This window comes from Musca vetustissima, unplaced genomic scaffold (genome assembly GCF_032173495.1).
Source record: "Musca vetustissima isolate MV318-11 ecotype Yass unplaced genomic scaffold, APGP_CSIRO_Mvet_v1 utg2026, whole genome shotgun sequence".
Taxonomy (NCBI): Eukaryota; Metazoa; Arthropoda; class Insecta; order Diptera; family Muscidae; genus Musca; species Musca vetustissima.
Genome location: NW_026882717.1, coordinates 310,924 through 325,030, shown reverse-complemented (window position 1 = coordinate 325,030; position 14,107 = coordinate 310,924). Strand labels below are relative to the sequence as shown.

The 14,107-nt window shown below is 32.9% G+C and overlaps 2 protein-coding genes across 2 annotated transcripts in view; one reads left to right on the top strand and one right to left on the bottom strand.

Annotated features, from left to right (window-relative positions):
- LOC133329377 (motile sperm domain-containing protein 2-like) overlaps positions 1 to 10,173 on the top strand; it is a 38,797-nt gene extending 28,624 nt beyond the window's left edge. Inside the window, 5 exon segments of the mRNA XM_061537852.1 lie at positions 7,438 to 7,440; positions 8,747 to 8,862; positions 8,927 to 9,268; positions 9,538 to 9,733; positions 9,806 to 10,173. Coding sequence (XP_061393836.1) covers positions 7,438 to 7,440; positions 8,747 to 8,862; positions 8,927 to 9,268; positions 9,538 to 9,733; positions 9,806 to 10,173 — 1,025 coding nt within the window.
- A 1,609-nt stretch (positions 10,174 to 11,782) lies between these two features.
- LOC133329376 (regulator of chromosome condensation) lies at positions 11,783 to 13,330 on the bottom strand. Its single transcript, XM_061537851.1, has one exon. It carries the CDS (start codon positions 13,328 to 13,330, stop codon positions 11,783 to 11,785), a length of 1,548 nt encoding a protein of 515 aa, XP_061393835.1.
- Positions 13,331 to 14,107: the final 777 nt, after the last annotated feature.

The following is a 14,107-nucleotide window of genomic DNA, read 5'->3' as shown; positions in this document are numbered from 1 at the left end:
ATTTTGCAAACTCAGCCATTTTTGGATCAGCTGTTTTATGACCAAAAACAAAAATTATTCAAAAATGAAAGAAAATTCGTAAGTAATGCAATGTTTCATTAAATTAGAAACTAATTCGTTATATATTTTTAAGCTAGTTCCAGATGGAGGGCAATGTACTGATGCAGGAAGCTTAAATGTTCCCGGGGAACATACCAGATCAATTTTTCTTTCATTATTCATTTTATTTTTAATATTAAATTCAATACAAATAATTGTGTTCGTCCTTCGTTAGTTGTTGTTGTTGTAAATTCTTTTAACAATACAAATAATTGTGTTCGTCCTTTGTTAGTTGTTTATTTTGGCGCAAATCAAATGTTTTCTTGAATCAGCTGTTTATTTGCTAAATCTTACTAGATGTTGTCTGTTTACTTTTCGCAGTATTATCGCAAAAGAGAGTAATAACTTCTTTCTCTCTGAACTAGAACTTACTGAATAAATGTTACTGGAAAAGTAACCAGACACACCTAATTTGAAGTTCCGTGCCTATAAAACTTATAAATATATGATGTAACATCTATGGTTAAATTTTCAGAGCAATGTTCAGCTTTAGAAAAGATATATTTATAAAATATATATAATATTGGCATATTATATATATATATATATATATATAATATATATATATATCAACATATATACAATTTAGTGGAATTTATTTATTTTTCATATTATTTAAAATTTATAGATGAGTTCCAAATTAAAAAAGGTTTGCCATCATCAAATGAGACTACCTTCTGTAATTATGCCATGGTATTTATATTCAAGTATAAAAAAGGATAAAATGTTGATTAATTAACGCACACTTAAGTGGCATTTACATTATAACTTTTTTCTGGGTTAACCTATTTTACGAGGATTTATTTGACATATATACAATGGAATTGACATTTCAAACCAAATCGTTAATCCAGTGGGTTCCGGTATAATGTAAACGTACTATTATACCATTTTTATAATGATAGAAATCAAGTGTATACTTTTATCTGTGACCCACTGTATAAAGGTCCCGCCACATTTTAAATATTTTGATGGACTTAAACGGCATTTACATTATAACATGTTTATCGGGTTATCCTACATTATGGGGATTTATTTTACATATATACAATGGAATGACCCACTGGGTTAACGAAATCCGGTATAATGTAAACGTACTATTATTAGAAACACTTTGCAAATTCCCAGAATTTTTTAATAGTCATTTAGGAAAAGAGTTTCCGTTTTTATTTTCTGTGTAAAAACAGAGTTATTTTTAAAATACACTAGTTTTCGTATAAAATGTCGAGCAAATCGATATGAGTGGATTGAACTTGTTGTGGTAGATCGAGAAAAATACAGTCCGATTTAATCAATAAAAGCTCGTTTAGAGAATAGCACATATATCAATTGCTAAATCGACCAGTAATCCTATTCTAAAACTAAATAATTCCAAATACAACCCTATTTTTGTACAAAAAAAATGCCTACCTTTTCCTAAATACTTATATCTAAATTACTGATATCTAAATTTTTGGTCAAAATATTTAATTTCGAATTAAAAAAAGTTGCCTATCGAAGGGATGTAAAATAATGTTTCTATTTAATAAAATAATTCTGTACAAATGCAAGAAATATATATCAAATATTGTGAAAATTGATTCACAAAATGCTGCAGAAGTTATGAAACCAGTTAAATGTGTATGTATACGTAAACAAATAACTGCTGTCTGTCAACTTTATATTATTTTGATACTAGTTTAAGTCCCAATTTAGATTAGGCAAGTTTACTTGCAGCAATCCGTTGTTTGCGGGGAGAAGGGCAAGGGGAATGGAAATGGAAAAAATGCTCGTACCAGCAATTGTTTGTAGTGTTTCAATGAGAGTATTTTTGATGATGTTGTTTTTTTTTTCAATTTTCTTTCCACAAAAAAAAAATCACAAATCGTTAGCTAAAATGCAAAAAGGCGAAACTAACAAAATCATAATTGTGTAGGAGAAACAAAAAACTGTTTTGAATGAAAACTATAAACATGTTATGTGAAATGAAAAAGTATGCCCGGCAGGGTGATATTGCATATGACGAATAATAGACTATATTTTTTTAAACAAATTTAGTTATTTAGTTTAATGGCAGTCATAACAATTAAGTAAAAAATTTGAATTTTTTGTTATTTACTCCTTTTTGCATTTATCAAATTAACCCACTTGTAGTTACGTCTTTTTGTTTTTTGTTAATAAAAGCTCCTTTTTTTGGCCGCAGACGTGTAAAACTTTGTCAACACATGTAGTTTATTGACATTCACAATATTCATTCAAAAAGTCAATTTTCAATTTTTTGTTAGTTACGCTTTTTTGCATTTTAGCTGACGATATATATATATATATATATTTTAAAACCGAATTGCCTTTATAGACGCATAAAGCAAGTTCAAATGAGAACGATAAGAATTGCCGCAAGTAAACTCCTCTAATCTAAACCAGGACTAAATAGCTGGACAAGTTTTATCTCCCATAATCTATTCCATATAAAGGTTCAGAAGAATTTGAGAATTAATTATGAGGTTGAAGGGAGAAACACATCATGATTGACATGTGATGTTAGCTTATTTTATTGTAAAAGAATAAAGGGCTAAGCAGAATGCTCGCGTTGAGCCATCCGTTGCGTTATGTGTTATCGAAAATAGTCCGCTTTTCCACAGGCAGATTTTTATTTGGCAAATTTTTTGTTTTCTCTTTTGAAATTTTCGCTTGCTTTTCCATTAGCAAATTTTTCTTTGCCAAATTTTGCGAATCAAAATACAAAAGAAAGAAAAAAAACGTCAAAAGTGTATGCATTTTAAAGATTTTTTTAACATTTTATATATTTTATTATATAAATTGCAAAAATTAAATTTCACTTGCACAAATTAAAGCAACAGGTTTGTAAACAAAAGCCGCCTATGTGTCAGTAAAGCGAATAGGTTCAAAAGGAAATGTCAACAAAATTGTTTTCAACGAACAGAGCAAAGCAGAATTTGCGTGTACGGCAAATTCAGAACAGGCAATTTTTGTTTTTCTTCCTCGCACCCCTCTCGCCTACAAACTTAGTATTTGCCAAATAAAAATTTGCCTGTGTAAAAGCAGACATACAACAACCACAAGGAAACGATAACACAAACGCTCGAAGTTGATGTGCGCTTCGGAGTTAAATATATTTTAACTTTTTGCGTGCGTTAACGCGATAACAAAAAACGCCCAAAGCGAACATTCTGTTTAGCCCTTAAAGGTGAAAAGCTGGTTGGAAAATGTATTTGTATTGGAAATTTCTTAAAAAATAATTCTGGCTATCAATTGTTCATTCCCCTAGCAAGAGCATAAATCCTCTCTCTACTGGTATTTACCGTTACTACATGGATTTTAATAAGTAAACCTGTACAAAAATTTGAAAATACAGATTAAATTAAATGAACTCTCTAAACACTACCGATAAGTCCAATGATGTTAATCTAAAAATCTCTTAACGTAAAAAGAGAATAAAACAAATGTATTGACACATATTCAGGTGAATCATGAACCTCATTGAAACATATGAACTTTCACTCTTGCTGTCTGTACGAAATTAATGAAAACAAGTTTTAGTTATAGAGATGCTACTTTTACTTTGTCTACAAAATTAAAGTTTTAAGTTCAGAAGGTGTTTCTTTGTTAGTGATGCAGAAAAGTTTTTTTACATTAATTTTATACTAGGGTGTACCGTCAAAAATGTGGTTTCCAACATAATTTTATAGTGAATTGAAAAATAACATAAAAATGCATGTTTTATGTAATGGTTCTGTTATATTAGAGGGGTACTCTTAAAAGTAGAATAAGAAATCAAATATACCCTCCAAAAATCTAGTTTGCAATATATAATATGTATCTTTAATTAATAAATTAGGGCTGTTGCGACATTTATGCCCCAAAAACGGCACAATTTTGTGTCATTTACCATACAAAAATAAATGATGGATTCAACGTAAACAACGCACGAAAATACCACACTATGCTATGCAATCCTGTACTAAAAATTGCAACTATTGCAACAAATATTAAATGCGTCGCTCGGCGTACATAGATTTTCTCCACTTTTTGAAATATATTAAATTTAAGTATCAATGTTCTTGGTATAGTCATATGTATCTATAATATATTTTCTGAATAATAATGATTGTCGCCGTTAAGGGAGAAACACTTAAGAGGACTTCAGACTAGGCCAGTTAAGTTGGCTAATTTTATTGTAAAAGAATAAAAGAGAACGGCGTCCAATATAAAGTTTGACTCTGATATGCCTTTATAAATTGACATTTCATGAATAGGCCACTCCTGAATCCTTGTATGTGTTTCCCCCTTCATGCATTCGTCTGTCCACGTACTGCAAGACATCGAAGAAGTTTTACTATTTTACAAAAATAAATATTGATCAAGGTTTTAAAAATATCGATGACAGTGATGACAAATTATAAAAATAGATGACAGATAGAGGACATAAATATATTTATAGATGACAGCCAGTTAAAATCGATCAGGGGTGGGCATAATAAAATTGAGAGTAAGCGGGGTTTTACACTTATCGGAATTGGGATTGGTGTTGAGAGTTTCTCTCTCTTGAGATTGTAATTAGAATTGCGTTGTTTTTAATTTTGTAACAAGCGTACTTTTTGTTCACAAAAGGTACAAATTGACATAAACGTATCAAAACAAAAAGTAAATTTTTTTTTATTCGTGAAAATTATAACATATATTATTTATGCAAATAACTGGTATAAATATTGGCCAATATTTCTCGATAATTATGATTTATTATCATTTGAAGTAGAATTTTAGGTACATTTTCGCACTTTTTTGTTCCTACCTGTGATAATGTTTTCCAACTCAATTCACAAACTCTCAACACCAATCCTGATAAGTGTAAAACACCGCTAAAGTGGCCCACACACGTCAAACATGTGCGTTCGATCGGTGTGAATCGAAGCAATGTTTGACGTGTGTGGTACGGTGTTCACAATTATTAATTAATTTTTGTCAAGAACTATTCTTTGAATAATAATTAATGAATTTGTGTATTCTTGGGTTATTGGAGGTTTTAGGTCAGTGAAAAATAAAGTTTAAGCCGTGGTCGCGATTAATTTTAAGTTTCCCACATGTAGCCCATGGCTCCTTTTGATGTTGTTTATATTGTGAATTACAATCTATTTTTTCTATGGAGTGGCTTCAAACCTTGCCTTCTTAAAGAAAATTGAAGGACATAAATCCCCGGCCAAAGACTAAATCATGGAAATTGTGCTGACCGTATAAAATCTTTCCATAGACGTATTTAACCTCCGCCGAGAATTGTGGCAAGCACCAAGGGGACGATTCCCATATAGGCTAACATAATTTGTTCGATTTTATGAGTAGCTGGGATTTCTGGACAGATTTCCACACATAACATAATATATGTGGACCAATCGGTGAATGGGGTTATAACTGAGCCTATGTTTCCTCTCCGTCCGCCTCTATGAATGTAGTTTTCTTGATTGTTTATTATTAACAAAGCCTAAATTGGAAGACAATTGTTGAAATCGAAATGTAATATTGAAAATGTTTTTGACAATTTGCCAAAGACTAAATCGTGGAAATTGTGCTGACCGTATAAAATCTTTCCATAGACGTATTTAAACTCCGCCGAGAATTGTGGCAAGCACCAAGGGGACGATTCCCATATAGGCTAACATAATTTGTTCGATTTTATGAGTAGCTGGGATTTCTGGACAGATTTCCACACATAACATAATATATGTGGACCAATCGGTGAACGGGGTTATAACTGAGCCTATGTTTCCTCTCCGTCCGCCTCTATGAATGTAGTTTTCTTGAATGTTTATTATTAAAAAAAGCCTAAATTTGAAGACAATTGTTGAAATCGAAATGTAATATTGAAAATGTTTTTGACAATTTGCTTTACAAACAAAGTTTGAAACCATATGAGTGCCACTTACACCTTATTAAATACATCTTGTGTGCAAGCATGGCGACTGGTGCCCTTGTTTACATGTATACGAACTTAGCGGGGTTTTACACTTATTGGGATTGGTGTTGGGAGAAAAAAAGACTCTCATGACCAATACCAATCACCAACAGTGTAAAACCCCGTTAACCATTTCATATGGCGGTTTCTCATTTACTCTCCGAGAATTTTCTCTTTTCACACCCCTAAATGTAAAGTAGACGTGTGCAGATGCTCGTAGAGTAAATTAAAATCCGTCATATGAAATTAAATACAAAAAGAGAACAATCTTATTGGTACATGTGAAGAAGACACCATTTCCCATGTATGCCCAGCTCTAATGTAAATTACCAATTTTGACATACATGAATAATGTCGTATGTACTGAAAAACTGACAGCACCAAACTTAAAATTTCCTTTATGACATCGATAATAATAGTAGTACTAGACATAATAGTAGAAACCAGTAGACATGGCCATGTTAGTAGACATTTGCAGTACGGGAACAGACCGCATCAGCAATCGATTATCGATAACGACAAACAACTGTTGTAGAACAATGATTCGTCAACAATATTTTCAGAACAAAAAAAAAAACTAAAAAAATGTATAAAATTTTGTACACAAATTAATGGAGAAAATAATAGTACATTTACTGACAAGAAAAATTAGGATTTGTTCATTTATATATTTTTTTTTTGATTTAATTGTATCAACAGCTGTGCTGATGCAACTACCTTATTAAATCTGCCTTGTGTCAAATGAAATTCTATACGTCGATTTTTGTTTTGTGCAAATAGTCGATTAGTCGAAAGACGGTTTTTGTACTACTAGAGTAGTTTTTAATAATAATAATAATATAAAAAGAAAACAAAATATTAATTAAAACAAACTACTAATTTATATTTACGCTCGACAACATAGACAACAGATGTGACGAATACCTATCGTATACCATTTATGAAATGTTAAGTAAATGAAACAGCAAATTGAAAACAATCATTTTCCATCGGAAATATACAGGGTATGTCGGTAGTGTTACAACATATTCCATTAAATATAGTATGCACAATATGTAGGTGCAAATAAACAATACTATGTATCCGACTATATTTTGATTTTTGCACATATCCGCACGGCTGCCGGCCAGTTTCTGTAAATAGCAGTATATGCTCAGTGGGTGTTGGGGGTATGATGGTTACACACATCCACAACACACAAACATATTTATTTCATACAAGAAAATTGATTGATTTCCCATACTTATACACTTCAAATGACAACATCAAATCGCATTTCAATGACCACTTAATATTCATTGATTGTTGGGTGTTCTGCCTAATATCCTTGTGCTACAAACGGACATCATTGAGAACATTATAAGAGGAACATCGATAAAACTAAAACCAAGAACGTTTTTGCATTATCCTTTTCATATTCAGTCACTTTGATTTGTTTGGTGTGTCAAGACTAATTTTTATTTGGTTTTAATTTTTCAGGTCCATTTTAATAATAACCTTCCAAGTCATACGCATTTTGCGGAATCACCAACACAAATGCCAGAGATACCAGACCAAATAACACCTCAAGATCGTAAGTATTTAAAATATATTGATTAAGAATATGTATTGATTAAGAATATGTATTGATTAAGAATAAGTATTGATTAAGAACAGGAAGATATCATATTTGTTCCAATTGTTAAGACGGCTCATTTAATAGTCCCTTTGGAAGTTGTGGAGAATTTGTACATTTTTATGTAAAGTGTACGAAAAATGGTGCAACAAAGATCCAATTTTCTTATACAATTTTTGGTCCGATCAAATCAATTTCTATGTCGATTTATGCGTGTCTGTCCGTCTGTGTTGAAATGATGATAAAGATCACAATTCTTAAAATAGAGCTGTAAAAATTTGCACAAACATTGCTAGGATTTTCGGTGATGCAAATGGGATATATCGCTCTACCTTTTTCTGTAGCCGCAATATAACGGTACCCACCAATATTCCGTAATTTTGGGATTTTTAACACGACTTTCAACCGAATTAACTGTAATTTGGTATTTTGGGTTCTCATTGTATAACTCATCTCCGTACTAAAAATGATTAATATTGACCCAATCTTCAGGTTAACCCCTATATGACAATACCCCCAATATTCCGTATTTTGGACACTTTTTTCAACCGAATCAAATGTATTTGGTTGTTGTTGTAGCCAGTGTTACCGCTACCAAAATTTATTAATAGTGCACCATGTTTCAATCAATTTCGATACAAGTTTTGTTATTTTGATAATTTATAGCATCATTTTCTTGCTTTTTTCAGTATATTCAAGGCCCTATCACAACATGAGTTTTTTCCAATTTTAGATATTTTAAATGTAAAACTCATGGTGGGAGAAATAAAAAGTACGGATCGGCCGAACTTAACATTGTTTTTACTTGTATACAAAAGTTATTGTAAATTATACATGTACCGGACCAAATACCCTAACATATGGTCTGTTCCCGTACTGCAAGAATCAACTACTTTTTACTACAATAACAAAATTTCTTTATGATATCGAAGAATATAGTAAAATCGAGTAGATTCTTGCAGTACGGGAACAGACCAATAGTCATAGTATTTTTTCAATTTTATGTCTAGTGAAAAACGAAAAAGAAATACTAAATTACATTTGTTATTTTTCCTAATATTTATTCTCCTTTATTACACATATAGCAAACGAAGACATGTTACGCATTACACCAGCCGATTATCTGCAATTCGCACGTAATGATGCCAAAGAATGTACATTGGAATTGACATGTATCAGTTCGAATCCCGTCACATATAAGGTAAGTTCCACAAAATTTTAAAAACATGCAGAAATTATTAACATTCCTCCCTATTTCAATGTAGATACAAACAACATCACCGGAAAAATTCCGTGTTCGTCCAAGATGTGGTATTTTATATCCTGGCAGCTCAATTACAGTGAATATTCTTTTAAAACCCGAGCATTCATTGTCGGACAATGGTAAAGATAAATTTTTAATTATGTGTATGCCATCAATGGACATTCAATCGAATCAAGTAACTGAGTTTTGGAAAAAAGTTGGTCAACAATCTGCCAACATGGAACAACATCGTTTGTATTGTACCTATAAAGATGGTGGAGAAAAATCGTCACAACTAGTCGGCAATGGTAATGTTGGCAGTGCCAATACAACAAAGGAAGACGCAGATTACAGAAGAGGAATGGTAAGGAGTTATTTAGTATTTAAGAATGCATTAAATATGGTACTCGAAAAAGTCAAATAATCGTATATTGAGATTTAAGATTATAAATAATTACGTAATAGCAAGAGCGTGTAGATTATATGTTTATGAACCCTCTTATTTTAAGTAATTTGATGATCCTAGGTGCATTTTCCAATCGACACTATATTTGACCATTTAAAACAAACAATATACTCAAAAAGCATGCAGAAATAATTACTTATATATTTTTATATTTTATTTTTTTCCAGAACCTTGAAGATACCCGTAAATTGGAAAAACAGCTGAGAAACACCCAAATTTTACAAATAATAACATTGGTCTTCCTCTTCATTTTGTTGGGTGCTGTAATTTATTTACTTAAATTACAAATGTGTGACGATGAAGGCTGTTCGACAAGTCGTATCAATCAAGCAGATTCTGTAGATTTCGCCACATGTGCCAAGGGCAAGGCAGATCTATAATATTTACTTTCGAAATGCAACTTGACCAAACAACGCCTTCTCAATGCCGCTGCAGCTGCCACCACAAAATGTCGCCACTTTAAAACATCTAAGATTCACACACTCATTAAGCACTGCAAATGTCCCGAAGGTTATGTGGCCACCGATGGATTTGGTGACGACAACCTAATGGATCCATATAATTTCAACGATGAATGTTCACAGAAAGGCGGTGTTCTAGGAGGCGGCTATTTGCTTGGTCTTGTCGCATTCGCACGTAAATTTGCCCGTTGTATATTGACGCTTACGATGCTCTTTGCCATTGTCTTTGTAACGTTTTATTTATGTTCAACATCGCGTGAAAATTCATCCATTGTCACAACAAATGCCCTGCTGCAAGTTACCGAGGCAGAGTATACCCTTACAACATACGATTGGAATTGAAACGCAAATTGAAGAAATGTGATTTGTAAGACAGGCAAAATTCATTAAGGAGAAGGGAGGAAGTGCAAATTAAATGGTGTTAAATGGTTATTAAAATTTAGTTATTATTATTTAAAATTATATTTATATTTCATTTTGCAAAAAAAAAAAAAAACACACAAAGCTAAAAGGCAAATCATTTACATTGTTGTCGTATTTAAAATATTAAAAATACAACATCTTAAAACTTAGATATGTTTACCAAGCCGCTGAGATGATAATTTTGAATAATTATTGAAATTGAAGACCAATATTTTTTCAACACCTATTGTTATGTACCTATATAACTGTGTAAATACTATTTAAATTATATATATATGTATGTGTATACTTTAAATAAACAAGCCAATTAAATTTATACAAATTTAATTAATGTTTTTGTAGTTGAACATTTTTAATATTTATAATAAATAGCAATATTCATAAACCACACACGTTTTATGAGAATTTCTTATAGCGGACTACGGATACAGCGAACTTTTTCATAACGAACTATTTATTCGGTCCCAACACACAGTTTTCATATATTTTAATATGCTATAAGGAACTAGCTACAAATATACATTGTATATATTGTGACAAACCTCACAAAAGATGGTTTTTACTCTAATGCAGGCAAAAAAAAAATGTTAGCTGTAATGTCAGGTTCAACAAAGAAAAAGAGAAACACCTTAATAATTGCCAAAAAAAACCTACCAGTTTCTAACTGAATATATATTTTTTCTGCTATGCCTATGTTTTGCCTTACCTTGGATATAACGAACTAATTTGATTGGTCCCTACTAGTAGTTCGCCTGTATTATAACAAATGCTTAGTTATTTTTTCATGGGCTTCGAAATTTACTAGCAAAATGTTAGATGTTTGTTCCCAAAATTACAACATTTATACAGCGTGCTATTTGTTTTATGAGTACTGTATTTATCGAGTTTCTAAATACCTCATTCATGGAAGTACATCGGAACTTCTTAATTACCTAATTTAAGTAAAACAATAGAATTTACAAATATTTTATTTTATTTCATCAAATCAAGAAAGTACACTAACGGTGTAGGTATAAAAATACATCTATATAAAGTAATCTTGTAAGAGGGCCAATATTGGAAAACAAGCCATAACCTTTTCTCTAAATGGATATTTTTTAATTTTATTCTTTGAATGCATTTTTGGGAAAGGAATTTTAGTTAAGCTTACGCTTTCAGACATTTTCCGTTTAATAAAAAGGGTAACAAGTCTAATTTAAAGTAAGTACAAAACAAAACAGATTATTTGGGGGAAAAAACAATAATCGTCAAACAGGCAAAAATATACTTGAATATGAAGGACAAGGATTTGGGGGACTTCATGCAATGTGAAAGTCATAGGAAAACAATATACAAATTTTAGTCCATATAAAAAATATAATTGTTTTTGTTTTATAAATGTAACGTGCTTCAGTTAATTGCATGCTTGGAAAGAAAATATTTTTTACTGTATATTCACAATCTGCAACAAGATTGTGATTAACAAGATTTTTTGTGGAGAAAATAACAGATATACAGGAGGTTTAAACTAGTTTAGGCCTAATGAAATTTATTTCTTCTTGCGCCCTTTTTTAGCTGGTGGTGGGGCCGATGTTGTTTTAGGCTCCTCTTTCTGGGCTTGTTCTGTGTTATTTGACTTTGCATCGTCTTCCTCTTTGCCGTTTTCTCCATTTGTTTTTGCCTTTTCTTCTTCAACTGGAGCTTCGTCTTTTTCTTCATTTTCTTTATTTGCTGCTTTAGACTTGGATGCAGCTGGAGTCTTCTTCGCTGGCTTTTCCTTGGGAGTTTCTTCGGAGGCCGGCTGGCTTTCATCTTGCACTAAAAATATACTATGTTGTCCACCGCTGGATGCTCTGATTATACGTTTTCCTTCGGTCTGTTTGCTTACAATTAGCACGGGCTCTAAAGCATCATCGTCCGACCCTGTGCCCAATTGATGATTGGAACCCATACCCCAGGAATACAGCTTGCCATCATCGGTTAAAGCAAATGATTGGGCTTCACCACAAGATACACTGACGATTTTCTTACCCTTCAATGCTGTAATGGGTTTGAGTTCTGTCACATCATCGGCCACCGTTCCCAATCCCAAACGTCCGTAATCTTTGCGACCAATAACAAAAACAGAACCATCCTCCTTCAGAATCAGAGTGTGATGTTGGCCACCAGCTATCTGCTTCACGTTTTCAATTTTCGTATTAATTGGATTAATGATGGTGGGCAAATCCTTGGCATTGGCAAGTAGTTGCTTGTAATTATTTAATCCAAATGCCCATATGATTCCACTTTGTGATTCACGCAAAAATGTACAGTAATTAGTAGCCCATATAGCTTCAATGGGCTTATTTTTGTTCTTTATCACAACCAAGCCTGGCTTTAGAAGCTCAGTTTTCCCTCTTCTACCTTCACCGGACGCAGATCGTAGCGACACTCTACCCAGTTGTCCTTGTTCAGCACATCCAACCGTATAAACCTTACCTTGGCAAGTCAAAATAACCAAATGATCAGCTCCGGAAGCGATGTCACAACAAGTCATATCTGGTAATACATTTATGGGCATCCTTTTGTTGCCTTCCAATGTCAAGCCCATATTACCATGTGAGTCACGAAATGAGCCCCAGGCAAAAACTCTGCCGTCTTCAAGCAAACAGGCCGAATGTGAATCGCCCGCTGAGATTTTCAATACTTTACCGGGCAAGTCCACGGGACGAGGTTCAAATTCGGAGCCCTCTTCACTGCTGTCGCGGCCGAGGGCGCCTTCATCATTGCAGCCGAAGGAAAAAACACGTCCGTCATGTGTCAATACCAAATTGTGCATGCCACCAGCTTTAACGTCCACAACATTGGCGATTTTCTCAAGTAACGCTGGTCGTTTACGTTCAAATTTGGAGTCGTCGTCGCCCAAGCCTAGCTGGCCCATATCACCTTGTCCACACACCAAGGCGCGACCTACAATGCGCGGTCTTTCTGGCAACGGTAGAGAGAATGCTGTACGCATTCTCTTGCCTTTGGGACCGGCGGAATCATCCTTGTTATTGTTATCAACATCTGTTGTGGGATCAGATTCGGCTTTTCTTCTCATGGCAACGCGTGGCATTATGAATCAGTATGTAAATGTGTCTAGCAAAAACTAAAAATATAATACATACACGTATGTATATAAGTACAAATAAAGAAATTGCATATTTTACTCGAACAGAGTAATACTCACGTTGTCAGATATCTAAAGTTTGGCACTTTGTACGTTGTTTTTATCTTCCTCACGCGGGTCTTGCTTCTATCAATATATTTCTCGGCTGCTTGTTCTCGTCGTCAAACGTGTGTTTGCCAAGACGTTAACTGTGTAACTGTTTGTCTGAAATTATTTCTCAAAATCGCTTTGCTTTCTTGAGAATTTCTCAAACAATTTCCAGTTGCCTGCCACAGTTATCCTTTTTGGGAGTCCTTAATTCTGCCTTTTTACCTGACAATGTGCGCGGGAAAACCAGTATTGATCTGATGCAAGCCGGCATACAAGAAATGTTGAAGTATTGGTGGGAGAAGCAGCTGCCAATTTGCCTTTTGCAATGGGTAGGGATGCCAATTTATTTAAAATAGAGACGTAACGTAGACGTTGTTGCATAGTCGTGAATTTAACGTTACGTAAATAAATAATCGCATAAATTATTATTTGGTATACCCGAGTTTAAGAAAGATACAGCATTTAATAAAGAAACATTTTTAATGTACTCAGTTTTTCTGCTGGTTAAATTTTTAAAACATAATTTGTCATATTGAAATCATTATTTATAAATTCAATATTTTTTTGTGCGAAAGTACGAAAAATTGCAAATGAACCTTGTTTCATTTTTAATAGCAAAAATGTTTATAACAA

Coding starts and splice junctions, on each gene's coding strand:
- LOC133329376 (XM_061537851.1), bottom strand. CDS start 13,330: ATGCCACGCGTTGCCATGAGAAGAAAAGCCGAATCTGATCCCACAACA.